Source organism: Rhamphochromis sp. 'chilingali', assembly GCF_963969265.1.
Source record: "Rhamphochromis sp. 'chilingali' genome assembly, chromosome: 19".
Lineage (NCBI taxonomy): Eukaryota > Metazoa > Chordata > Actinopteri > Cichliformes > Cichlidae > Rhamphochromis > Rhamphochromis sp. 'chilingali'.
In genome coordinates this window covers 24,416,318-24,443,797 of record NC_137946.1, presented here as the reverse complement: position 1 = coordinate 24,443,797, position 27,480 = coordinate 24,416,318, and the positions used below count along the sequence as shown (strand labels likewise).

At 39.0% G+C, this 27,480-nt stretch overlaps 2 protein-coding genes across 3 annotated transcripts; both read left to right on the top strand.

Annotated features, from left to right (window-relative positions):
- Positions 1-4,433: 4,433 nt before the first annotated feature.
- Positions 4,434-14,828, top strand: vdac1 (voltage-dependent anion channel 1). Of its 2 annotated transcripts, none has more exons than XM_080866725.1 (9): positions 4,434-4,523; positions 6,838-6,907; positions 8,459-8,508; positions 8,853-9,005; positions 9,213-9,265; positions 11,170-11,397; positions 12,227-12,377; positions 13,433-13,490; positions 13,724-14,828. In XM_080866725.1, the coding sequence occupies exons 2-9, from the start codon at positions 6,841-6,843 to the stop codon at positions 13,813-13,815; spliced, it is 852 nt and encodes a 283-aa protein (XP_080722851.1). In that variant the 5' UTR covers positions 4,434-4,523; positions 6,838-6,840; the 3' UTR covers positions 13,816-14,828. The 2 variants fall into 2 exon arrangements, with proteins under 2 accessions (XP_080722851.1, XP_080722852.1); XM_080866726.1 differs by lacking the exon at positions 4,434-4,523 and adding an exon at positions 4,546-4,570.
- Positions 14,829-16,803: 1,975 nt separating this feature from the next.
- Positions 16,804-24,897, top strand: cUnh5orf15 (chromosome Un C5orf15 homolog). The gene is made up of 3 exons (XM_080866855.1): positions 16,804-16,944; positions 20,909-21,594; positions 23,109-24,897. Exons 1-3 carry the CDS (start codon positions 16,821-16,823, stop codon positions 23,241-23,243), a joined length of 945 nt encoding a protein of 314 aa, XP_080722981.1. The 5' UTR covers positions 16,804-16,820; the 3' UTR covers positions 23,244-24,897.
- Positions 24,898-27,480: the final 2,583 nt, after the last annotated feature.

Sequence of the window (27,480 nt, the reverse complement as noted above, 5' to 3'; positions counted from 1 at the left end):
TCGGGTGTCTCAGCCGCTGATGGGACTGCGGAGTATTTTTGACCTACACATATATTTTCTCACAATGAAAGACCTCACTTGCTTTGCATCGCTAGTTTTAATGTTGATACTTTTGAATTTTATTCATCCGTTCTGAGCTGTCATCACTTTCACTGCCCCGTGTGATGACAGAAATCCGTCCAGAATCGAAGGAGTGGAAATTCGAACCATTAAATCTTTTACAAGATGCTTTTAAGTGTGCCCAACGATGTGCTTGATCCTGCAGAGACAAAGGTAAAAAGGTTACTGCTCTTGGACTGTAAACTGAACGCAGGAACACAGGCAGAGAGATTTATGCTTCTGTATTAACAGACCCTGGGTTGTGGACTTCCACCCCGGGCTGGAATAAGAAGCAGCGTGCAGTGAAGTCACTGGCTGAAAGTTTGGCATGGATGGGATAGAGGGAATTGAAAGAGACAGAGGAGTTTGGCTCCTGCGTCAACCACTGAATTAAAAAATAAGAAGAAAGATGACATGCTGCCTTATTTATCCATATGTTGCATATTATGGCATCTGTTTACAATTTATTTTATTTACTTTGGTGATGCTTGGCCCGGGTTGATTAACATTTTCTGCAGTGTTTGTTGTCTTCTGGAGCAGGGTTTGACTGGCACTCGGTGATGGCTGTTTGAAGTGAACACAGCCTCGGCTTTGAAGCTTGGGGGATGAAAGCAGAGCATCCAGATATGACTAGCGGATAATCTAGAAATGAATTTTGGCTGCCTCTGAAGGCGACCGACAGGCGACAAACATGTTTCTAGTTGTTGATTAAATGTTATTTGAGATTCAGTGATGCAAGGACATAAAACAGAAATGGAAACTCCTTAATACACATCAGGAAATAAGTTAAATATGTTTGTTTAATGACAACAAGCTGCGGATGTTGGTGACCGAGCAAAGAATGGCCTATCTCTTCTCTGAGACAGCTTCTTTTATTTATGAGTAATGCTGTTTGCAATTGTGGCTGTAATTAACGATATTAATCACTGTTTCCCAGCACGATCACAAATGTATCTCTTGAATCACTACATCTAAATGTGTTAAAAACCGCAGTCCTATTAAAAAAACAAAAACAAAAAAACCCCCAAAAAACCTTTAAAGTTTGCAGAAAGACAAGCAGACATCATTTGAAGAGCGATCTAAAAAGTTTTTTTAAAGCTTTTAAAAAAGAGATATGTCTGTCTGCTGCAGCTCATCACAGATAAGTTTCTTAAGTCAATAGTTGACAGGAGAAAAACACTAATCCACACAATATTCCCTAAAAAAACTCATCTCAAATATAAATCCTTCTGGCAAGCGATAAAGTGTGTTTGGCTTTGAATTTTCTCTCTAAGTTAATAAACTTAATGTTCTGCATGCTAATCCTTGCCCATAAAAAAAATCACATAAATGCAGGCTATTTGACAGAATATTCTAGTCACAGTTGCACCTTCAGAATTTTTTCATAGGGGTGGCCATATAGGGGCCACTAAAATGTTGGGGTGGCGCACCAAAAAACAGAATTTTATTATGCTGTTGTCAAATATAGGTTACTTGAAAAATATGGCAAAAAAGAGAGAAAGAAAATAATTATATGCCTAGTCAATTCCCTTGTATTAAAGTTGATATCACTGAAAATAGATACATATGAAAAGCAAATAAGTCCCAGCCATCGTTTCAATGATTCTCAGCAGAGCTGAGCAGAAGCGGCTTAAGATTCACTCCCCCAGAATGGGGTGGAGAGTCACTGGGAGCAAATTTCGGGGGGTGACCAGTGCCCCCCCTTAGTGGCGCCCCTGCTTTAATCAAATAAATTCTTAAGGTGTAATTATTTAACTGAGGCTAACAATGTTTAAAACAGTGTGTGTGTCGTGTACTGTATACTATATCTAGAGGAAGAAGATAACACACACAAAAAATTTTAGACAAGCAATACAGTTTGTTTTTCTGGTTTTTTTTTAAGGAGAAAAAAACCAAAATGATTTTATATTATTACAAGAAAAAAACCCCCAAAGGAACCAAATCTGTTGAATCTGTTATCACGTTTATTGTAATTATAAAGAAAAGAATGAAATCCTTGCTTTGCAAATTAATCCCAATCAACTGGCTGATGAAGGTTCAGCAATTAAACTGCATTTCAACACTGCTGATGGACTGCACAGAAGGAAAAAAAAATGAAAGTGACTCTTAAAGCAGACAGAGATGAGCAGATGTAGTTGCTGAAAGCCTCTGTGCATGTCTCTAAAATACTCACAACTTACTGAACACAGTAATTTGACGTTTTGCAGATTGTTACCAACACTGACATCTACTGGCCAAATGTTTAAATGCAGACATGCGCTCAGGAGCTGGTGGAATCTGGTCCTAAACTTGTTTTGCTATCAGGGAATTTCAGTTATTACTTCCGTTCTTATTTATTTCTTTAAAATCTCAGTAATTATAAATAATAAATAATAAAGAGAAACGCGTTGTTATATGTAGTGTAAGAAGAAAAAAACGTAGGTAAGGTGGATACAAGATAAGATGTCTACTTGTTAGGGTTTTTTTTTTTTTTTGGCAGCTGTACCCGGTGCAAAGGAAGCACCTTAAAGTTTGGGCAACGATCACTAAACCACACGGCTACGTTTCTGCGAAATCATACGCACTTAAACAAAACTACAGAAACGCGCACAGCACCGCTTTGCATTCAGAACCAAGTGGATAAAAGCAATGCAGAGTTTCTCAAGAAATTCTTTATCGTATGCATCATAACTGTAACGTAATTTCCACCTAAATGCAGACAAATCTTTAACAAGAATGTCTGACTCTTTTTTGAATGTGAAAAATAATGCGTAATCAACATAAAAATAGCTAAACCACATCACTAAAATCCAGTTATAATGACATCCATGTAGATTTTATGGTATTGTTATGCATGCCACACTGAAAAACTGGCGTCATTATAAAAAAAATGTTATTAAAAAGACACAGGTAAAGAGGTAACAAAAACAAAACAAAACAAAACAAAACAATAGAAAATTATACTCACTGTGTAGCAGAATAACCTCCTTTTGTTTGAATTATTTGGATTTATCTTATACTCGAAATACATTATTATTGCATAAAACACAAAACTCGAATTAAATACATGTTTAAAAGCTAAGAAAAGCATTTAAAAAATTGTACTTGATTGCCCCTGCATACCTGAAGAAATGCACCTACCACTAAAATAATGTAATGTCTGGTTATAGGCGTTATAGTGAGGGATGAGACTATCCTGCAGAGTGAATCCTGCACAGAAAAGCCTTTGCTGTGGTCACAGGTGCTCAGTTTCAACGCACCATGGTAAAGGTGACTACTGTATGAGCCCTGAGAGCTCATTGGTCCTGCTATGAAGAGGACAAGCATGAGGTAACATTCCAGAGGCTGATAAGTCAACCCGAAAAACGGGGAGCTTATTTTAGGTGATGCTGCCATGATGATGATGACGATGATGATAAATTGCGTGCCGCGAGGAGCAAACTGCGCATGCGTGGAGGTAATGTTCCCAGAGAGAATTCAGCAGGGCTAGATGTTCATTCTTTGCCATTTCCGTTTCGTGATTTTTTCCCTCTTTAGTGTCATTTAAAGAATCAAATCTAAAAGCACGAGAAATGAAAGACAATAGAAGCAAGACAGAATACGTGTGTGAATAAAAGGAGGCAGGTGTAACGATGAAGCTGCACTACCCCAAGCAAGGGGAGGTGAAGAAGAGAGTGCAGCAAGGGTGGCTTGATGAGATGAGTCTCAGGGGTGATGTGGATACCACAAAAGTGAAAGGGAGGGTTTAAGAGAAGATAGTGAGACTTGCTATGATGTATGGCACTGATAAAATGAGAGGCTTCGCCTAAGATGTTCAGATTTTCATTGGGAGTGAGCAGGATGGACAGGATTAGAAACGAGTATTTCAGAGGGACAGGTCAGGTTGAGCAGTTTAGATATAAAGTTAAGGAGGTTAGGACGTGTGCAGAGGAGAGATAGTGGATAAAAGGGTAACAAAAGATGTTGAAAACGGAGCTGTCAGGCAGGATCCTGCAGGGAAGAAAAAAACAGAGGAGGTTCATTGATGTAGTGAGAGGGTTGGCGTGATAGAGGATGCTGGGGATAGGGTGAAATGTTAGCAGTCTAAAGAATATTTCTTTTGCATGACCATTAATATAGCGAGTGAAAAGTGCAATGTTTCCATCGGAAATAAAGCGGCTTAGAATAATAATTTATTGTCCCCTACTTGAATAAATGTACCTAATGAAAAATAAGGCTATGCGTGAACTTTGAGGGAGTCTCCAGCTACACTTTCCCCACTACTGCACAACTCTAGTGAGCACCATCTTGCTGTGTGACTGTGTTGTATCTTTGGCTCTGACGGGCTGTTGCTGCTGCTGCTTACGTGTCTCCTACGTACGTGACGCCGCACCACCTCCCTTCTCTCTCTCCTCCCTTCGTGCGGTGGACAGGCTCCTTCTCGGCTAGTACTGCAACACACTGAGGTACGTTATGTTTCTTCTTCTGAACCCGAGGACAACCTTCCTTTGAGGTATTTCACAGAAGCGATGATGCTGTCTGTCTGTGGATTCTTATACCAGAGACCAGGGGACTGTCCGCCTCATCCATCCTTTTAACCGGAGCTGGATGCAGGTCGAAGTTCAGGAGAGATGCTAGGCCTGCTCCTTTTAGCTTACTTGCTAATGTCTCGCGGTGCGGTCATTTGGCATTTCGCAGGAGACTCACAGTCAGCAGAGTTAATGAAGTATTTTTCATTTAGGTAATTAAGCCAATTTGGCAGGCTGTGAGCTTCCTGACTGATAACCCTGCTTTAATATAGCTCACCTTGCCCGCTGCCCACCTTGTTAGCAAGCTAATGCTAATCGATTAGCAGGCGAGGGCAGGGAGATGCTCTCCTCTCTGCTTTTCCTTTACAACCTCTTTTTTTATAGTCCAGGAGGCCACTGCTGGTGGTGACTCTAGTAGAAGACTAGAGATTTCAAATTGATTTGATTCATGTCTTTACTGATGTCTTCTTTTCTAACGTAGACAGTGACTTAGGAGGTCCTGAAGGGCACTCATAAAGGAAGTGTGACATTTAATGAATGATCCTCCTCATGCTAATATTATGAAATCTGCGCGTTTTTTATTCTTGAACTGTTTGTCTTATATATTAGCCTAAAATGATTTAGTTTCCCACTTGACGTATTTATAAGAGAGCTCGGTAAGCTCTCCTACGTGCGGGTTTGTCCTACCTCCATGTCCTCTACGGCCTCTGCCATTGTTGCTCGTAGACACGCGTGGAAGCCATAACTACATAACTACTCACAAGCTGTGTTTGTGCTGTAATCATTGGCAGAATCAACTCCATGAGGGACCCTGGGCAAAAAAAAAAAAAAAAAAGTGTGTCTGGGACTGTACTTGTCAGTGTCATAATTTCCACACTACACACAGAAACTACTGGGTATACTAGTGCTGGAAATCCAAGTTAATCACTTTAGTAGTTAATAGCAGTCTGAGTCATTGATTCTCTGCTTTAGTATGGTTTTCTGTAAGTAGAGAAATAGATCCATGGGCTGGGCTCTCGTTCAGTTGGTAATCCAAGCTTGGGGCCAGTAAATAACTTAACTATTCGTAAATGTCCAATTGACATTAATATGATATTCCTGCTCCAGGTGCTTCCACTGAACACCCGGGTGGCTGGCTTTAGAGATGATTTAATAGTGAGAACATGCTAGGGATACATGTATATGGGCTGATGTACCAGTCTTTATTAGGGAAATCTGAGCCTTTGAGATGGAGGGGAACATGTTTGGGCTAAACAGATAGAAAAAGCATGTTCATATAGTGTTTTTCTAACATGTGTTATAACTGGTATGAAGGTGCAGTTGTTGATGAAGGGTGAGGCCGCTCATTAAGTACCAAGCCTGAGGGAAACAACGGATCAGAAAGGTTGAAACGAAGGAGTGATGTAGTGTTACAGTTCAGAGTTTATATTCTTATATAATACAGACCAGCTTTATTGCACTGGTACTCACTGCTCCTTTATTATTATTGTTATTGTTATTAATATTAAATTTTAACTAAGAAATTGCGTGAGCTAGAGTTGCTTTTCACCTGGCCAACATTTCTATCTACTATCAATATTAACATGTGTGTTATCAAGTACCCGTGCAGCTATTTATGATTGTACGTGAATCTGTTCTAATGACGAAATAGACCCCATGCTTTGCACAACAGGCACTTCATGAAAATGAAGGACAGTCAGTCACTCACATGCATGAGAGTAGGCAGTCTAGACGGTTATCAAAGGGGTCACTTTGCATTTCAGTCTGAGCCCTCTTTGTTCTCGCTCTCGCTTTTTAAGTTGCCTTATTCCATTTTAAAAACTTAAAATTTAATTTAGAAAATCTGCTAGCTTAAGTGTCAGAATATCCCAAATTTGACCTTAAATTTGAAGTAGTTTCAAGCAGAGTGACTGAAAGAATCCACAGAAGCATTCATACAATATAAACTTTAAATATGTCCATTAGAGGAAATGAAACGGTTATTATTGTTAATGTGGCAGTTGCATCCTAGCTGACCAGTTTGCTCTGAAGTGTGCATGTTTAAAGGAATGTAGTGCATGTAAGACAACAATGCATCACATCTATATGATTGTTCTTCTGCTGCAGTGTTGCCATTTCGAGCTCTACCTGTTTTAAAGCTGCAGTACTCAAGGGGTTGGGGGCGGAAAGAGAGTTTAAATTAAAAAAGATATTTAAAGAGATAGTTGCACTTTTTTCGGCCTTTGTTGACAATCCTGTTTTCTCATTTCAGATAATGGCTGTACCTCCCACCTATGCTGACCTTGGAAAGTCTGCCAGGGATGTTTTTACCAAAGGATACGGTAAGCACCACTGAGCATCACTTTATTCATAAGCTTTTAGTGTAGTCTACTTGGAAGGAAAAGGGTTTGAATCTCAATAAATCTCTGACAAGTGAATGCTGTGCCTCAAAAGACATCTGGAAACCTCCTTTGGGTCATCATGATACTGCATAACTGAAGTGGTTGCATATAGGTACAACAAATATTAAGTACTGGTACTTTGGTGGAGGTGAAGAAGCCTGGAAAACCATGTTTTAAAAAATTGAAGTTGAGGATTTTTAATGCATGTTACCTTCTGATTTTGAGGTTTTTTTTCTGTGTTTTGCATTAAAAAGGTGATTTGGAGTTCATTTTATTTTCACTTTTACTTAATAATCATTTATTAAACTGTTATTGTGTAAATCTTCTGTCACTGGAAGAATATTTTGATGGTTTTTTGCACTGAACAATTAATTTTGTTCTCTGAATAAATGAGAAGATTTCTTGGAAGCTATGACAAAACACTTCCCCTCAGAGATTGCGCAAAATCCAGCCACTGCACACAATGCAATATCAAATGAAAGTGATTGATTCAAACCAGTCACAGTCCTGTGTATAGCTTACCAGTAGAGGAACACATGTTGCACACTGGGCCTACAGTTAAACTGGATGTCCTTGGATTGCATTTGTGTAAATATGCTGCTATTCTCGGATCATTGCCAAACGATGTCCGTTGAGAATCTGGGGAATTCACAGTTCTTGAAGCTACTGATTTGTATGTGGCATCAATACTGAATTAATGCAAATATAACATTGATTGTAAATGGATAATAAAAAAAAAGCAGGCTCAAGTGTTTGGTTTAAGAAAAAAGCCTCCCTTTTTTTCCTGGCAAGTGAGACTGACTGGTCAATGATTTTTTTTTTAAACCGGCTGTCTGTGTAAATAAAACCCATCTTAGTTATTTTGAGTGTTATAATATTTTATGTGTTGCTTTTAAGTGTGTCGTAAGTTTTTACCGGTCCCATAAACTTAAAAAAAAGGATAGTCTCGAGGACTTTAACCCCTGTATATGTTGCCGTTTCAGTGAAGGTGGACTGCAAAATCAGTCGAGAATTTAAGTTACGTTATGTTGAGTATGGCTGGTGAATCAACTGACAGCTGTAATGCCAAACAGTGCCATGAATTGGGTCAGTGCGGCCCACCTTCTGGCTATTATTCATAACTAACAGCAACTAATGCTTTTAGAAGATTGACATCAAATCAATGCACGTTAAGTCAGTGGCATATAAATCACTTAAAAAGTACTCTGGTGGCTAATGAATGGGTATTTCACAGACCAGAATCAATATCTTGATTTAATGTGTACTGAATTTTCAGAAAACACTCTTTAAATAATTATTAGTCAAAATTTTGCTTGAGTACCACTAATAGTATAGTAATTAAAGCAGTTCTTATCCTGAGATGCTTGTAAATCTTTAAGAAAGTTGTTCCATAAGCAAGACTGTTTCAGAGTGTTGTTTTTTTTCTCCATATGGTGGTATAGTTACATTGTTGTACATACTGTTGATCTTTTGAACCATTTTCTGTTTCAGGCTTCGGGCTCATAAAGCTGGACTTGAAAACAAAGTCTGAGAATGGACTGGTAAGTCGTCATTGGTCATTATCAGATTAGCAGGGCTGCCAGTTGATGCCGCAGCAGTACTATCATAGCTTAAGACCATCCTGGCTGTTAAGTAGCTCATTATCTGATCTTTAAAATGTTGCTAGGATTCATTGACATCTTACCTCCGAGTTAAGGGAAATGGATTTTTTGACCTTGTTCATGCACCTTCAGCATTTTTGGATCTAGTTTCTTATCCAGAGTGCTATCACTGCAAATATAGTTTGGACCTGGACCATAGAAAAGCATTTTATTGATAGATTTTACTAGTATTAGTTTTGGTGTTCCACATTAACAGAGTTGTGGGTGTCATCTATCATCTGCAGGAGTTCACCAGCACTGGCTCTGCCAACACCGAGACCAGCAAGGTAGCTGGATCTTTGGAAACCAAATACAAGTGGGCAGAGCACGGACTGACCTTCACAGAGAAGTGGAACACGGACAACACTCTGGGGACTGAGATCACCATCGAGGATCAGGTGATGTGCTGTGATGGCACAAGAATGAGATATAGATTTCTGCTGGCAAAAGAATCTGTGATTTATAATCAATCATTAAAATTGAGGCTAAAAGCTTATAGACCAAAATTTCAAGATGTGCGATTTAAGATGCTTTTACACCATAGCGCTTTTTGTTTATTTTTCTTCCTGTCATTCTTTTAAATGTCATTCTTGCCTTTTTCACAGTTGGCTAAGGGCCTGAAACTTACATTGGATTCCTCCTTCTCGCCAAACACCGGGTAAGAACAGCTGCATTTTTGTTTGTTGGCTTTTTTGCTGTAGTAAAGCTTAAAGCAAATGGATGCAAAAACTACATTGCAGGAATGCCAACTGTACAATCAGTGAATTAATATATGTAATGTCTATCATATGAAAACAAACATCCACAGCCTCATGTATGGGTGCCCAGCTGATTGATGCATTTTAATTTGCAACAATAAAAGAGGTTGCTGGGAAGTAAAAGGGCAAAAAGAAATGTCAGTATCATGGGGCACTGCATAAGTAAACTGCAACTGGCATGTTGAATTTCTGCAGGAGTGCCTGTGATGGTGCAGTCTACTCAGCTACAATAATTTAATAAGGGACATTAGGGCTGGGCCATATTATACCGTTCACGGTAATACCGGTATAATGTTAGGCAACGATAGGAAAATGAAATATCGCGATAGAATGGGAGTAAAACGCGCATGCGCAGTGCCTTTGTTTTCATACGCACATGGCCGATTGTTGAGTGAAACAGATGAACCAGAATTGGTTTGTAAAAATGGTGCAACTTCAGTGATGTGGAACTGATTGGGTGTTTGTCCGTCAGATACACGACAAAGCACATTTTTTTGCAGAACATACAAGCGGCCGTCGTTATTGTCGTATTTGTCGGACTAAGATGCTCTTAAATCTGGGAGTAATCTGGGTCCTAAACTCCGTATGCTTCAGGTCAAACAACACTGCAGCATCACTGAGCGTTAAAAACTGTCTAAATTCTTTCATCTTTAATAAAACGATCAGCATTGCTGCTTTACCAGGTGTAACTATAAAGTTTAACTTCCAGGCATCCATGAAAACAAAAGTTATTACATTTAACGGAGTTAGAAGTTAGCAGGAAGCTAGCGGAAGTTAGCTCGCTAGTTTTGCTAGTTACCTAAGCATGATATAGCATGTTCTGACTGAGAGATTTCTGAAAAAAATCAAACGTACAGCTCTGCTATCACTTCCAACATAAATGAAGACAGGAAACTAAACAGCAGTGACGTTTGTAGGGTTACTGAAGTTGGGCTAGCTGGTATATAATGATGTGCTACGTGATCGCTAGCGACACAGCTATGTTAGCATAACATAAACAGTGAAGCTGGAGGACCAACACTAACACTTTTCCACTTATAAAAGTTAACGTTAAGGTTCTTCATGGTTAGAGACAAATGCAATCGCATGGCAGGATGCTGTAAACGGACCAAACTTCAGTCAGGAGAACAACTGAGATAATCCATCCACAATACGAGGTTAGTCATTAATATACTGCAACATGGGAATAGAGCAGCTGCCAGAGAATTCAACATTAATGAATCAATGGTACAGAAGTGGAGGAAGCAAGAAGAATGAGTTTAATCAAGTTTGATTTATCTGACTGCTTTGTTTCGCTTAATGTGCCTTATAATCCCGTGCACCTTATGGTCCGAAAAATGCGTACTGCACACTGCAGTTTAATGTTGCAAAGCACCTCTTTTTAACTTCAGTGGATATTATACATGGTTATGCTCAGGATATGTCAGCCCATTTCTACTGGAAATGCCTTTTGGTTAAACTTTCAGCAAGGAATTTGCATTTGCACTGTTACATTTTTATAAAGCTTTAATGTACATAAAAACCAGCTTCTTGTTTAAGTGAAAATAAATGGAAGGTTGTCTTTTTGCGCTAGTAATGTTGTGGAGTTGTATTTTGTCTCGCATCAATTATATCGTCGGTTATATCGTTATCGCAAATTTTCAAATATATATCGTGATAAATATTTTTGGCCATATCGCCCTGCTCTAAGGGACATGTTGTAAAAAGCACTAGTTCACCTGGTTTGTGATAAACCAGTTTTATGTTTCATGCTGTGAGACAACAATGTCAACCTGTATTTTTTTCCCCTGCAATCTCCTGGCAGCAAAAAGGGCGGAAAGCTCAAGACGGGCTACAAGTGCGAACACATCAATGTTGGCTGTGACGTTAACTACGACATCAACGGCACAGCCATCCACGGCGCAGCAGTGGTGGGCTACGAGGGCTGGTTGGCTGGCTACCAGATGACCTTTGAGGCTGGCAGGAACAGGATTACCCAGAGCAACTTCGCAGTTGGATACAAGACTAATGAGTTCCAGCTCCACACGAATGTGTAAGAGATGCTGATATGGCCTCCTCGCCTCATCTGTGTGCAGTTTTAGTAATCTTATGAAGCTTGTGTTATTGCAGCTACGTTGCTGTTGATTTGATTTATTTAATAGAAATTCACATTTAAAATATAAGGAGTAAAATATTACTGGAATAATGATGTGTCTGATGAACAAGCCACACTGAAACATTCCTGAATTGGCATCAAGCAGTATACAAGCTTACTGTGCAGGCATGCTGTGTGTATGTGTGGGATTTTATTTGAGTCTTCGTGGATAAAACACTCGGACGTTAGGTGAATGCTTCTGTCCTGTTGTAATGGACATTGTAAGTCAAAGGCTAAACGTTTAAGTTATTAGTGACTCCAGACCAGTGCATGGCTAGACAAGAACTTCCAAAGCCCTGTTTTTTTGTCCTTGTCTGGATGATTGACTTGTTGCCTGTTTGGCACTTTGCCTGACACCCAGGTGCCTTGCCGTTATTTTTATACACAGGTGATGGGATTTACTACCTTGCAAGTGAGATGGAGTGAGTGTTTGGCAGGCTTCAGTGAAAATGTAGCACGAAGTGGTGTCAGACGGTGAGCAAGAGGGAGGGACAGGGCACGGTGTTAGTCATGGTTCCTGCTGTGCCTCTGACCGAGCCTGTCTGAGTCTGCTTGTAAAGTGGTTAATATGAAGTCAGACAAAGTGTAGTATAGGCTTTACACCAGTCACAGTTCACTCAACTGTGGATGTCTTTGACATGCAAGAAGTTTATGAAACACAAACTCATAATTTAATGTCACCTCTGTGTAGCAGCATTAAATATATTGCAAATATCTTTTTCCTTAGAAACGATGGTACCGAGTTTGGTGGTTCCATCTACCAGAAGGTGAATGACAAGCTGGAGACGGCCGTCAACCTGGCCTGGACTGCTGGAAACAGCAATACCCGCTTTGGCATCGCTGCCAAGTATCAGATTGATCCCGACGCATCCTTCTCTGTGAGTAATGTGTAAACTGAAGTGACTTAGATCCTTCTGTGCCAGGGTTACTTTATTGCTGCACTGTTAGACAGGTGTATTGTCGACCGTTTGATAGGGATCTGGTAATGCAGGTATATATATATTAGAAAATGCACTGTGTCATGCAGTGCAGGTGCATGGTCTTAAAGAAATGCACTCATGCTAAAGAGGAGGAGTGTCTGCAAGTGAAGGTTTGGACTAATTTAATCGTTAATGCCACAATTCAGGTCTTATGTCTCCCCCTTCTGGCAGTGAAAATTACACAATCACTGTATGTCTTTGCTATCGATTGTGTTCTGTAGTCACCGACTTTCTTTTACTCTGAGCATCAGATACTCTTTTTGAATGCTTCCTTGTTTTTTTTTATTTTTTATGTTTTTTCCCCCAACACTATTCCCATTCACTGTTGCTCACCCTTTCTCTTCCATTAAGACAAACCAACCATTCCTACCTGACCTGAAATGCATCATCAATGCAAAGTGCACTGGCATGGGAACGGTGCCACAGACACCATATTTCAAACTAATGTACCTGGCGCTGAACATCTTAATCAGTTTTGTCTGACTTCTTTTGGGCAACAGCTTGACTGTAACAGATGTTTATTTCCTTATAAAAGCTGGAATTCCCACTCGAAGCAGAGATACTTAATCTGACTGTTTGTTAGTGTACTTATCTGCATTATTTCAGCTTCTATTTTAATGACAGTGCCACTCATAAACATTTTAATCTTTTAACTGGGTAAATGTTGCGTTTCTAAGAGAGTTTATAACTACTGCTCATTTCCAACCCATGTGGCTAGTTGGTATTTTACAGACATAATGCGTAAATACAATTTACAGTTTTCATTTTCATGAACGCCCCTGTGCATTATAGACACAAAAACCTGCTGAAGAGAAGCTGTTTTTACTGTACTGTTGCTTTTTTTTTTTAGGGCTATTAACTTCTTTGTTTAGTGAGAAAAAAAAAACCACATTGTAATGTGAAGTTCTGTGTTCATCTTCTATGTATAATATTGATCTGTGGTTCCCTCACAGGCTAAGGTGAATAACTCCAGCCTTGTGGGCCTGGGCTACACTCAGACTCTGAAGCCAGGTGAGTGAAGTCTCTGCAGACGTTAGGTGTGCTTAAATAGACCTGACTCTGTTCACAAAGACAGTTCAGTTATTATATTAGGTTTCATCAGGGGAAGTGCACATTCACTTGCACGAATATTGGATGGAAAACATCTGAAGTGTGTGTCCACGAGCTGTGAATGAATGAGTTCACTCAGCAACCCTTGTAATGTTTAAAGTGTTAATGTATTTGTGGCTTATGTGTTTTCCTAGGTATCAAGCTGACACTTTCTGCTCTCCTTGATGGCAAAAACATCAACGCTGGCGGTCACAAGCTTGGTCTTGGTCTTGAATTCCAGGCATAGAAGGATGGGGGGAAAAAATCCTTCCAGTCCTCAAAACACACATGCATCCCCCACCAAAAAGATCCTTTATTGATTAGCTCTCCTTCACAAATCCCTGTGTCCCCTAAAGATGTTGTATAGCTGGAAGCAAGACAGCATAAAGGTCAAATTGTTCTTGCGCCAATTTACCACTTTTTATGGACCATTTCTGGGAACATTATATTTTGAAATGAAAGAGCCCACTTTAGAACAAAATTAGAACTGTTGAACAGAAGGTTTTATCTTGAATTGTGTAGCTTGCAAGGGAAAAATAGCCTTGAGTACATTCAAGTTGGCCTCACTTTTTTTCGTTCATTTCACAACATTCGTGCATAATGCTTTAATTTGTGTCTCTGCTTTCCAATGCAGTGAAAAGGGAATCAAAATAGATCAGCCCGAAATGCAAAAAGGGCTCAGCACAGTTAGTCTCTGCAGTTTAGTAGTGGCCACCAATGGTGCTGTTGAATAGCACCAGCAAGCGCTCCTCACTCAAAAGGCGTAGTGATGAATTCATTTTTATTTAAGCACGTTGGCACTGGAGAGCCCTAGTATCTGTCTTGATATATTGTACAATGGGAAGGGTTAGTTGTCCCTGGCGTAAGCAGCTGTGAGTAGCTCAAAGAGACACTACAACCCGACGTGTACATTCTGTGTTTTTGTCTCACTTGTCTTTTTGTGTCTGTGCATTTGGTGTGAATCATGTCTTTTGTTACAAATAGCAGAAATAATGTTATTTTATTGATGGTCTTACATAGTTTAATGCACCTGAAGTCTTAGGAAGGGAAAAGACTTGTCAATTCTTCCTGGTCGAGCAAACAGGATGCAACCCATCACGCACACAGCCGAACTTCTCTGGGTGAGAGCTAGAGTGCTTCTTTTGAAGAAGAATGATGGCCAGGAAATTGTAGTCTTCCACAAATGATTATGGGAATCATGCTTAGTGTACTTGGCAGTATTGTCATTCCCTGAACTAAATAAAGAACATCTTGAACCGGTTTCTGAGCGTATTTGTTCTCCTGTCTTTTGTCGCATGACCATAACTTGTGTGATCATAATGTCTGCCCACATGAAAACACTCTTGAACAGACAGGTGGGTAATTTATTTTTACAGCTGAAAATGATTTGGATGGGAGCACATGACTCATTGTTACTGATAAATGTTTGGTTTATGAAGTGGAGAGTTACAAAGATCTAACATCTTCCACATAAACCTTCTGACCACTCTCACGTGAAATTATTTGAACATAAGCTCACAGCTCTTCATTAGATAAACCTATTCCATTGGTTAAGTCTAGCCAAAAATACGGCAGCAATCTGACCTTTATTAGTCCCACATGTGGGAGATTTCCTGTGTACAGCAGAAAGTGGGCAGTGCAAAGTTGCGTAGCAAAAATGAAAAACACTGCAATAGGATAAGATCATAAGAACAAGATACTGTATACAATAGAATAAAATGCAACATTGTCAGAAAAAGAGAATTGCACTTAATGTTATTGCATGTGTGGATGTGTGTGTTTGGTCAGCTGAAAAGTCCTTGTTGTGGAGTCTCACAGCAGTAGGAAGGAAAGACCTGTGGAATCTTTCCATCCCACATCGTGGGTGCCGCAGCCTGCCATTGAAGGAGCTGTTCAGTGCTTTCAGGGTCTCCTGGATGTGGTGGGCAATGTTTTTCAATAGGGATGACAGCTTAGCCACCATTCTCCTGTCACTCACCACCTCCACAGGGTCAGAGAGCATCCTAGAACAGAGCTGGCCCTCCAGACCAGCCTGTTCAGTCTCTTCCTGTCCCCAGCAGAGATGCTGCCGCCCTAGCAGAACACACCGTAACAGATGGCTGAGGCACAGAGTCATAGAGGGTCTTCAGGAGTGGGCCCTTCACTCCAAAAGATCTGAATCTCCGCAGCAGTTACAGCCTGATCCTTAATCAAGATGACCTGTTGAAGTTCCCATCATGCATCAGAAATGTTAAGGTGATTCAAGTGATTCAAGTTTGAATGTGTTATGGTTGGTTGTAGCAGTGGGTTGGTTTGACTATTTCAGAAACTGCTGATCTGGGATTTTCCCTTAAAATATCCAGTTACGACGGTTCTCTGGGTGAAAATGTTCTGTTGCTGTTAGAAGAGAATGTCCAGACTGCATCGAGCTGATAGCAAAGCAACAGTATCTCAAATGACAACTGAGATACTGCCAACCAGGTTATGCAGAAGACCATCTTTAAACTCACAACATGCTGATGGAGATGGGCAACAGCAGCAGCGGAAGACCACCTCAGATGCCACTCCTGTTGGCTAAGAACAGGAACCCGAGGCTACATTGCACACAGAATCCCTTTGCACACAAAGGAAGAGGGGAAAACGAGTGATGAAGAATGAGTTGATTCCTGTTGCAACCTTTGAATGGTATGATTGGAATTTTGTGTAAGCAGCAGGACAGCATGGCTCTAGCATGCCTTGTATAAACTTTGACCCCTTAGTATCATCTGGGCATCATTTAAACACATGACCAAAGTCTGCCCATGTTCTGATGACCATGTCAAGTAGGATATTGCACCATGTCAGTAAGTTCCGAAGAAATAAATAAAGAGGTTCTGGAGACAAAAGGGGATCCAAGCCCTGTACTAGTAAGGCATACCTAATAAATAGGCCCAACGGTATTTTTTGTCTTTTTAAGCATAATTATAACAAGTGTCACATAAGATGAGTAGACTCAGTCTAACGTACGACGCAATTACTACATTCTGACCTATATTTATCGAGGTAAATTACCCTTTATCAGTGAATGGAGAAAATATGTGAACTCTACTATTAGCGGCAAATTATATATGTTTGTTATAAGTTACAAGGTGACATAACATTAGACGGACTAATATTCATAGACTAAGCTCACTTCACTTCAAACTTCACCGCTCACAACTGATTCGTACACTCACACCGCCCACAAACTGTGTACGTCCGCACTCAGCCACGCCCCTTCACTCACGCACCAACATGGCGACATGCGGAAATATGTGGCGAAGCAGAAGAATTATTTTTGATCTTTTTCTGACTATTGTTCTCCAGCTCTTGGTGAGCAGCTGCCTGTCGGCTCCTTTGGATGGAAATAAAACACAAGGTATGTCGTACTTGTTTGAAGTATCTGAGACGAAGTTTCCTTTAAACTTAGCCACAGGGTTTACCCCTGCTCTAGCTAGTTGGCTAGCTCGTCATGCTAGTATCCGCCTTGTCAGGGGAAAAATAAGGCAGGTAACAGGCTTTCTCTGTTTCGGAAAAATGACTTAGTCGTATTTTAAAACTCTCGCCTTTACCCTGGCACTGAAATGCGATTCGGCAAAAATGATTTCTAGTTAAAATATGTTATACGTTGAAGACAGTGCTAATATTTCTTTCAAATAAAATTAAGCGTTTCAACGTTAAGCTGCAAACATAAATTCACAACATTAGCTTTGCTTAAGTTTCACTCACAGTGCGTCAGAGTCTTTTGACAGTTTTGCGGTCATAACAAAGTTATTGAAACCATCAACAGGAAGTCATATTTTCCTTTATCTCCAACCTCTACCACATTTCAACTTCTGTATGTTTATAATGGATCTGTATTGTTCAGTTTTACCTAGTTAAATATCTGTTTACCTCATAATATAAGACAAGATTGTATTGTTTTTAAAGCCTCTATCAATAGATGCTCTTCTGAGGGTTAATGAGTTATGGCGGTCAGATAAACTGACATGTTCCAGATGTACCACCATATATCTACACTGATTATTAACCCTCTGTCAGTGAGTCAAAACCTCCTGACGTAAGTAAAGGGTGTAATATTTCAGTCAGTGGCAGGTATTGTTTTGCCTTGATAGTCTTTGAGCAGTGCTACAGCATTCTTTTGGTTCGCTGTGTTCTCAGTTTGTTAAAAAAACCATGTGATTGGACTTTGGAGCTGTCAGGATATAGGTTGTTGTCTACTCTTGCCCTTCCCTTCCTCATACTATGATGGTGTGCAACAGACAGCTTATTTCAAGATGTGCTGCTGAGATAAAGGTGTCCTAATTCAACAGAGGTGTTGTTGTCAATTTGAATTGTTTAACATTTCATCCTGTTTTAAATGAAGTTGCATATTTAGCCGAAATAATCTAAAACATCTCTGTGGGTTTTAGGATTTGTGCTATGTCACTGGAAAACAGGATGTTAAAGAAAAAAAATTGTAGAGAGGGAGGATGACTTCTGTTTGATTAACCTGCTAAATATTTACTTGCTTTAAATTGAAACACTGTACGTCTGTCACATGGTTTTAATGCAAATTCATCTGGAACAGGATGCCACATTATCTTTTTTTAATTATAAAAATGCTTAATTATAAATATTAAGTCATTTGTCAACTGCTTAAAAGCTAACGTTATATCACAGTGTTAATGCAACAAAGCTTTCCTGTTCAGAGATTATATGGGTCAAGGCCCTTGTATATGAATAGACCCTTTCTTCACTTGGGGATGTCTTACTCAGTGCCTCAAGTCCCCAGTGTTCTCCTCCTGTCACTTGCTAAGCAACGCCTCCCAGTCCCAGAGGATGAAATAAAGTCGACACTTGTTGGGTGAATGGTGTCACTGAAAGAGGAAGGCTGGCTGATTGCAACAGATTCTTGACAATTTAAATACTTAAAAAAAGAAAAAGAAAAAGGAAAAAAAAAAAGCTCAGTTCAAAACATGTCCCTTTTTCTGCAATGCTAAATAAACAAAGGTCTTTCAGTTTAAGAGTGATGATGTTTTTATACTGATTATACTGTTATACATGTTAATCTAATCAGTTTTCATTTTTATTAGTTGGATGGCAACGATCCCAGTATATGTTATTGTGGTCAGCCATTATTGTTATTATTATTATTATTCATCATAGTGTGGCTGCCGCCCTCTGTGGCACGAGCAGCTTGTTTCAGAAATATTCCACCTTTTCTGTTGGTAGAGTCACATTAACTTTGAATGGAGAGACCAGCCTTTCTTACTTTTTTTGCTGTGACTCTCCTTCCTTTGGGCCAATTTTCTCCCAAAATGTTTGTCCTACAAACACCGTTGTCACACCAAATTGACCAGGACAACTGTGCCTACAAAACTAACATATTTCTGTCGCTGCACCTTCAATGGTTTTGCAGTTATTTTCAAAAATGTCACAAAAAATCTCTCAAACCCCTCCCCATTCATGTGTATTAGAGAACTAGAGGAAGACAGGTAGAAAACCTAGACTGAAAAATATCTCTTTAATCTTCAGCTGTAACCACAATTTTCACCCTACAGCCATCATTTTACCCTCAAACTGTAGCCACGCTTGCCTTTTTTCACACGAGCCCTTACTCGAAGCCCAGAGATGTGTCATTTTTGAACTGGAGCCATTTGTTTCAGAGAAATGCCAGAAAAATCAGTACAGGTGTTACAATAACTTTTTGAAATAAGCTGATTCAAAGTCTTGTTAACATCACAAATCTCACACATTCATCAGTGCCTCATCAGGCAAGTTGTAATAAAATTTTTACCAAACTAATAGGTATTAAAACTAAGGCTGCAACGATTCATCGAGTAACACGAATAGCTCAATGATTTTGCTTCAACGGTTCATTTAATGCATGGCTTTTGTCACTTAGTTGGCAGCACGTAAATGTGAGCATTCACTCACATTTGTAACTTTAAATAGACCTGCAAAAGAAATGCATTTAGAGCATGTGTGTCGATAAAAAGTATTCCAACGTTAACCCACACAGCCTCTAGTTTTAAAACAAAAAAAGACAACAGCATCAGTTAAACTATGAGATCATCATAGTGTAATGTTGAGTCAGAGTCTACAAACACAGCAAAGAGACTGAGCTGTTAACCAGACGGTGAGCTCAGGTGGAGTGAAGGAAAATGTTTTTCTAGCCTTCAAAACAGCACCACCTTCCCTTAATTGGGAAAAAGCTGGTGGGAGTCCTTCATCAAACCACCTGATCAACAGATTCCAATGTGAAGAAAAGAGAACTTTGGCATTATTTTGACAGATTTAAAGTGAAATAATATGCAATATTTCTATTCATGATATTCGATGAATATTTACAAATATGAAAATAAAAGCTTTGTTTTTGCAGGCCAATAAAAATGTACATGGGCCACTAAAATTCTGAGCTGCTGATCTGGTCTGTTCAGTAGCACAAAATTTTGCAGTGCACAGGTGAAGAATGCCGATAAGCTCGCTTCTCTTCATTGCAGCCAGCACATTCTTCTTTAATGACTTATGGACGCACAAACTGACTCACTGACTAGCATACTTAGACATGCAGACACATAAAAACACATACACATGAGCACACACCAACTATGTCATTCAGGAGATACAAACACCCACATCCAGCCATCTGCCATGACCGGTTGTGGGTGAGGGGTGGGAGATAGGATAAAAAAAGTTCACAAAATCTTTAGAATTTTTTTTCCTTTATTATCTGAAGTTTTTATTTTTCGCTGACTAAAACATTTTTTTTTTCACAACTAGTTTTAATTTCCAGTTTGGAACACAGATAACTAAAACTAAAGTTTTTATAGTTTTCAGTTCAAGGAAAAAAGCTGTCTCAAAATGAAACCTTTCATTGATAAAGCTAGTTTGCAGTGAAGGTTGTACGTTTCCACACAAACAAGCTGCTGCTCAGTACAAATGTCCCCTTATGAGCTTCTCTGTGGCAGCTCAAGGGTTAACTGGCTTGCTGAAGGGCTTCCATACGTGGCAGTTTCACTTGAGGTGTAGTTGTGTGACATGATTGAAATTCATGTAGGAGCACCAGCTGTCACAATTTAATGTTCATTTTCAATATTTTTTTTCCTTTTTAAATATTTTGTGATTGAGACATTTATATGTCTTCATAATAAGAGATAAAAAGTGTAGTTGTGAAACTGGTTGGCAAATGCTAAGAAAACAACGTTCTAGTTTTCTAGGTTTTTGATGGGCAATAAATATTTTGGTTAATGAAAATGTTTTATGTTTAAGTGTTTCAAAGAACACTTTGTCAGAAATATGTTGTAATGCAATTGTAATGTATGTAATGTGTTGCGTTGTTATTTCCTTTGATCCAACAGTGCCCACAAACAGCACAGAAACTCAACCTCAAAATCTTACTTGGACCACTGTGAAAAAAGAAGCAACGGTGATACAGTCTGCACCAACTGATCAGAATCCAACAGCTGCAGATGTTTCCAAGGATCCTGTAAAAAGTGATGGCAACAGCTCCACCACAGCAAAGCCAAAAGTTCGTGAAGAAAGCGACATCAAAACTCAGACTGTTCCAAAACCAAAAACAGGTGAGACTGTTGTGTTCGATAGCTCTGATAAGCAAAATGACGGCACCAAGAACACACCTGCTACTGCTGAAGCAACAGCAGCAGCTCCTGAAGCAGACATTAAGTCTGATCCAGAAAATGCCAAAGCCACGATCGAAACTAATGAACCAACAAAATCTGCAACGGACGAGCCGGATGAGTTCAAACCTCAAGACAAACCAACCCCAACTACAGACGAGGACAGTGATCAAGACCTGCACATGGACACTGATGTTAATGACATTGATGAAGATGAGGATGATGATGACTACAGATATGGTGAAAACACTGAATTTAATGAAAAGCAAGATAAGACCAGGGTGACTCAATATAAGGAACAAGACAGCTACAACACAGAGGATGAAGACTCCCACTTCTTCTTTCATCTGGTCATACTGGCTTTCCTGGTGGCCATTGTCTACATCACATACCACAACAAGAGGAAGGTGAGTGTCGGCCCGACAAAAGCTATCCGACAGCAGGATGTAGAGGTCAAACAGACGTAGGAGTCTCTGATACAGGCTACACAGCACAGGAATCACTTCTTCATCCAGATCAAATAGCTGAGGAAAAGCCAAATGTGTTCTGCAGACATTTAACTTGATGCAGAAACGTCTGTGTGTAATTTGTAGTTATTTTTTTTTCTTATTTATGTAGTAAAATTTGTATTTCTATAAGGAAGTTAGCTTTTACTGAATAATTATGTTAACATCTTAGGTCTTGCTCAAGTTGAATTGATGTATTTTGTCACCCAAAAACTGACGTCTCCAGCTGTTTTTAATGTTTTAACCTATTATAGGTGGAATAATTGAGAATCAGTGGAATAATGAAACATAGCCATAGAAATTAAAAGGTAAAATTTAACACGATCTGTGGCTTGAAGGCCTTATTGTGTTAACCAAGGAAGCATGAATACCTGAGATTGTTAACTTCTACTAATTTGCATTGTCAGTTAATTAGACTCAATAATTAGAAGTGGCAAAGTGTTAAATAAATTAAAATGAACCAAGTAAAACTACTTTGAGATAATAAAACAACATCAGCTTAATTTCGCTATTCGTATTGTAGAATATACCATGATCATACACTGATCAGGCGTAACGGTATGATCACCTGCCTAATATTGTGTTGGTCCCTCCTTTCCCGCCCAAAGAGCCCTGATCCATCTCTGCTCGATCCCTGAATGGATTCACTGAGCTTTAATATCACTCTGGGTTCTTAGCTAGGTTAGCGTTGGCACGTTTGCAAAGAGCCAAAGATATAGTAGCAGCATAACATAGTTGTTTCTTTTCCAGACCCAGTTTGCGCTTAACCATCGCACTCTCGCCCTTTGTCAAACAAAAATAAAAGTAATGTTCGTATTCACCTTGCAGACTGTGTCACTATTTTCCTCCTCTGGCATATGAACTGAACTTCAAACTGAAATCAGCTGATTGTAGCGCGATAAGCAGGACTGATAGGCAAGCAGACTAACAACTCAAAGGAAATGAACTGGGAACTGGTTCTCGATTCCCATCCGTAGACCAGGTCACCTTCGTCCATTGCTCCCTGGTTCTGACGCTCACTTTGGTGGTGCTTTCTTCCATCACAATTTGCCACTTGTCAAACTCTTTAAATCTTTATGCTTGCCCATTTTTTCCCGCTGCATATAGCACATCATCTATTAGGACAAAATGTTCGCTCACTCCCTGATAGATCCCACCCACTAACAGAAGCCATGGTGAAGAGATAATCAGTGTTATTTACGTCACTTGCCAGTGGTCATGATGTTATGCCTGACTGGTATAAGTAGCAGATTTATCTTCTCCCATATAAAGTCAGATTTTATTTCTGAAAGGCTTCAATCCAGTCTTTATGCAAACTTTTATGGTGACTGAGGTGCCCTGAGGCAACTACTGTTGCCACGTGGCACTAAATAAATACAGTTGAATTGATTTGCTTTTTCTCCTGCTCTTTTCAGATCTACCTCCTGGTACAGAGCCGGCGCTGGAAGGAGGGTCTGTGTTCCCGCAACACTGTGGAGTATCGCCGCTTGGACCAGAATGTCAATGAGGCCATGCCATCCCTCAAGATGACCCGAGACTACATTTTTTAATCTAGTGGAACAATATAGTAGGCTTACGCAGAGCCAGTTCCTGGTCATTTATAGATAAGATGCTGTGCGTTGTTATGGAGCTTGATTGATGCTTTGTCTTGCTTTATAGGCCAATAAGAAATCAGGGGATATGGTAGTTGGGGGAATTTTTTTTTAATGGCCCTTTTTGGTTGTCTGAAGAGATAATCCTATTAATATATTCTTATTTGTTATATTTTTAATTGTCATTGCCATTAAGTTAATAATTTTGGGTTTCTTAGGGGCTTTATTTTATTTTTAAATTTTTTTTTAGTATTGTTTCAGCCTTACAGTTCCTTTATACCTATTTTTTGTTTTCTCTGTTGCATATTGTCTTAATATTTCTAACACTTTGCTTAAGAGTTGCAAAAATTACATGTTAATTGAACTTTTAGGCTGTAATGTGATCGTGAACTAATAGAAGAGTTGAGTATGTACTCTGAAATTAGGAATGAACACCTAAGTAATTGCTGTGGAAAGCATGACTACCTTTCATATTTCAAAAATATGCAAAAAAGTGCAATGAAGCAGAAACTGTTAATCAAATGTTCCTATATATTAAGTTATTCCCTAAAAAACAAAACAAAAACAGAAAAGCCCTTCTACTCTTAAATTGTCTCGGTTTGACATAATGGGGCAGCTGAATTAAAGATATCCATTCCAATATATGTATTGTTTGATATAGAAATAATCACATAACATGTTTAGTTATTTTTTCGCATATAGATAGAGAAATACAATTTTCATTGGACCCTGAAAATGAGCTTTTTACAATCACTTTATTGCCAATGTTTCTGCTTACACTATAGATGAAAAGTAGTGGCAGTTTTATTACTTTTCATTCATTTTTGGCCATCTTGGCTACACATTAAGCATTAAGTTAAGGAGCGGTGGGCGGGGCTTCTCTTCAGGTGAAAGATAATGCCATGTGTTTAAGCCATTTAAATGAGGATGGATGTGTGTATGGTGCAGATGATAAGGTACTAATGTATAAGAAAGAAATGTCTATTGCCAGAAATCTTCTTTTTTCTTGATCACTTTATATTTAACTTGTCTTAATAACATGCCTGATTTACTCCTACTGCCCAGATTTTGCTATGTGGAAATCTTGGTGCTGGCCCTCTTTGTTTTATGACTTCGGTGAAGTCTCTGTCAAAAAAACCATCTTCACTGTGGCCAGTTGTAAAAACAATGTTTCCTCATGTCCATGCAGAACCTTTCACTTTTCCTTGCCTCCTGTCAGGGTATTTTGGTGGAATTAAGTTAATCAGAAATTCTGCACCCTCTCTATGACCTGTTCACAAAAGCAAAAACACAACTTTTTATTTTTTCTCTTTCCTATGCGTCGCAGCCACATTTTTCTGTCTGTCGTTGTCTCATGCCTTCAAATGAAATGCCACGACTGCCACTTGAGTCTGCAAATGTATCAGTCTCGCAACGCCTTCTGTCAGTTGTTTTCAGCTGGTTTTGTGAATATACAAGCGAGACAGTGGATATATATAGATTTGCACTGTGCCGTTCAGGTATGCTAGTTAAAATATGAAGGGACGAAGGATCAACACTGATCTCGCAATCAACAGTAGAAACTGTACAATCTTTCTCGCTTTTTTTGGTCAATAAAGCACAAATTGCGTAAATCTTTGTAATTTTTCTGACTCATGTTTCATTTAATCCTCTGTTCATACTCTGACATATTTTTGATAAGGAAAAGTTTTAATTTAGTATTCTTGGGTGATCTGCCTTTTTATGTGGCAAATGCCCTTTTTAACTATGTTGGGATCACTAAGAGGAGAGGATACTTTGATCTCTTTTGATCCTAATAGGCTTACGTGTTGTATCTTTTGATAATTAAAAGTCATAGACTGAGCTGATATTGTTGCAGTTAAAAAGTTATTTTGCTAAACAGGGAAGTGTTAATAAAAGAAATAACCAAAAAGAAAACACCGTAAAAACCACTGCACTGGTGTACAAAAGCAGACTCTGTAGCTCAGCTGCTAATTTGACCACAGGGAGGCAGTATGCACACAAATAATTGAAGAAGACCAATGCTGGAAATGTGTTCTTCACTTGTCAGATTTTCTGCTCTTTCCCTCACCAAGTTAAATTTTGGTGCCTGAGCAAATAAAAGTGCAATTTCATAATTTGATTTCCCTGTCATTGTGACACAGGTAACCTATTCATATCACTAAAGAGAACATGAGCAGAAAAGTTCCCAGATTCTTGCAGAAAGGAGATAAAGTGAGCATCTGCATCACTAATGTGCAGAAAATACCACTAAGAGGGGGAAAAATTAAGAATTTATTGTGGCATGTCTATTTTTTAAAGTCTGTAAACGGTGCACAGTGACAGGACAGATGGAGAGCAAAGTTAGATGTCCATGTCTTTGAGTGAATGTATTTGATTAATGTCTGCCACAGTCTGTTCCCACAGTCGTAATGCTCCTCAAGTGTTACAGACATGCACTGAAACATATTTCTTGGTCAGAAACAACAAATTTAACATCCAGCTGTAGTTTGTAAGGCAGAACTACACAAAGGAAACAACACTCTTAAGAAAATAAAGTACAATGAGCAAAAGTCTTGTCACTAGGGTGGTACTGTCTAAGGTACCTTTGTGGTTTGTTTGCACCTTAAAGACACGACTTAAACCTCCAGCCTGGAATCATCAGTTAACCTATTTAGTTATCTATCCATCTGTCTGTCTGTCTGTCTGTCTGTCTGATAGATAGATAGATAGATAGATAGATAGATAGATAGATGGGACCTATGGAATCTTCGACAACCAACATCAAGACAAACTGCAAAACAACTAGTAGCTTCAGTGTTCCAGCATCCGGAAGAAGCAGTTGTGATCACTGAGATGCGTGTCCAGTCCAGTCTTGGTCAGCTGCTTGAAGATGTATATCAGAGAGATAGAAGCCAGTAGAATAAATCAGCTGTTCTTAACTGAATCATCCAGGATTAAAAGTGAAGAAAAATTAGGTTAATCTCTAAATTAGCATGATGATAGGGTTGAATAGTTACATCATACTGTTAGTTAATTAGTTAATGTTTGAGCCCTTTGTTCCCTTTTTAAAGACACTGAACTCATGCGTGCATCATAGCAACCTTTGCTGCATAAAAGCATCATTCAGGTGCCTGAAATGTAAAACCTGAAGATGGAAAAAAAGAAAAGCAGGAAGTGATGGTTGCTGGTTGCATGTCATCAGCAGATAAGATAACCAGGCTTTGTGGATATTTGTTTGATGTTATGCTGGGTGTATTTATCTGAGAGACAGCAGCAAATGAAATTCATCAGCCAGAAAATCTAAAACTACTTTTGATCACTGAAGAGTGAACATCTTGACAAAGGTTATGCAGTGGCTTTTAAAAAAGTTTTTCAGAAATGTTATAAGAAATAATAATAATAATAAAAAAAGAGTTCCTTAAGCTTTTAAGTGACATTACTCAATCTGATTTTTTTTTTTTAATTAAACATTGAGTGGCTTCCTTGATTGGTTCCAGTGTCTAAAGATACAGTATTGTGCAAAATATTGAACCACCCCGATTTCTTTGTATTTTGCTTCCAAGGCCAAGGTTTTTCTCTGGACATCAACTGCTTATTGGCTCATTTCAGTCCAGTCCTTGTACCTCACCACTTTCACAAGACCGTTTTTTGTTTTATTTTGTCACTTATCACTGACCGTGACTCATTCAAGCATAGGTACGTAATTCCAGCGATGAAGCAGTGTTTTATCTACATGTAACTTAGCAAAGAAACTATTTTAACTTGTATCTGTAGGCAGTTTTTTTTACCAGCAGTATGTCACATAAACATGTCATTTTTTTTCCATTTCCTTTGTCTGAATCTATGAAAAATGCCAAAGACAGCACAAACATAACATTTTTAAACCGACAAGATGATTCCAAAGAGCTGGTTGCTGAAGGCTTGTCATGGTGTGCAGTGCGTCCTTAAGAAATGTGAGTAAACTACACAAGACCAGGACAGAAGAAGTGGCAGACCTACAAACTGTCCTCATCAGATAAAGAGCATTTGAAAGTAATGTCCTTACGAGATAGGGAAAAGCATATTTGTTGTCTAAAAGTGCTCGCTAGCTTCTTTCCATGTTTTTTCTTCAAAAAATAAACCTGTTAAAGCAATCAAAGCAAACCAGCATGTCGCTAGCTTTATGGCAATAATTCACACAGCTAGAATACATCTTTGCCCAAATTGGATTGCC

What these genes read in the sequence shown, in the direction of transcription:
- cUnh5orf15 (XM_080866855.1), top strand. Translation starts at nt 16,821, where the DNA reads ATGGCGACATGCGGAAATATGTGGCGAAGCAGAAGAATTATTTTTGAT. An exon ending in GGATGGAAATAAAACACAAG is followed by an intron (nt 16,945 to 20,908) that starts GTATGTCGTACT and finishes TTGATCCAACAG; the next exon opens with TGCCCACAAACAGCACAGAA. An exon ending in CATACCACAACAAGAGGAAG is followed by an intron (nt 21,595 to 23,108) that starts GTGAGTGTCGGC and finishes TGCTCTTTTCAG; the next exon opens with ATCTACCTCCTGGTACAGAG.
- vdac1 (XM_080866725.1), top strand. Translation starts at nt 6,841, where the DNA reads ATGGCTGTACCTCCCACCTATGCTGACCTTGGAAAGTCTGCCAGGGAT. An exon ending in AGATCACCATCGAGGATCAG is followed by an intron (nt 9,006 to 9,212) that starts GTGATGTGCTGT and finishes CCTTTTTCACAG; the next exon opens with TTGGCTAAGGGCCTGAAACT. An exon ending in TCCTTCTCGCCAAACACCGG is followed by an intron (nt 9,266 to 11,169) that starts GTAAGAACAGCT and finishes ATCTCCTGGCAG; the next exon opens with CAAAAAGGGCGGAAAGCTCA.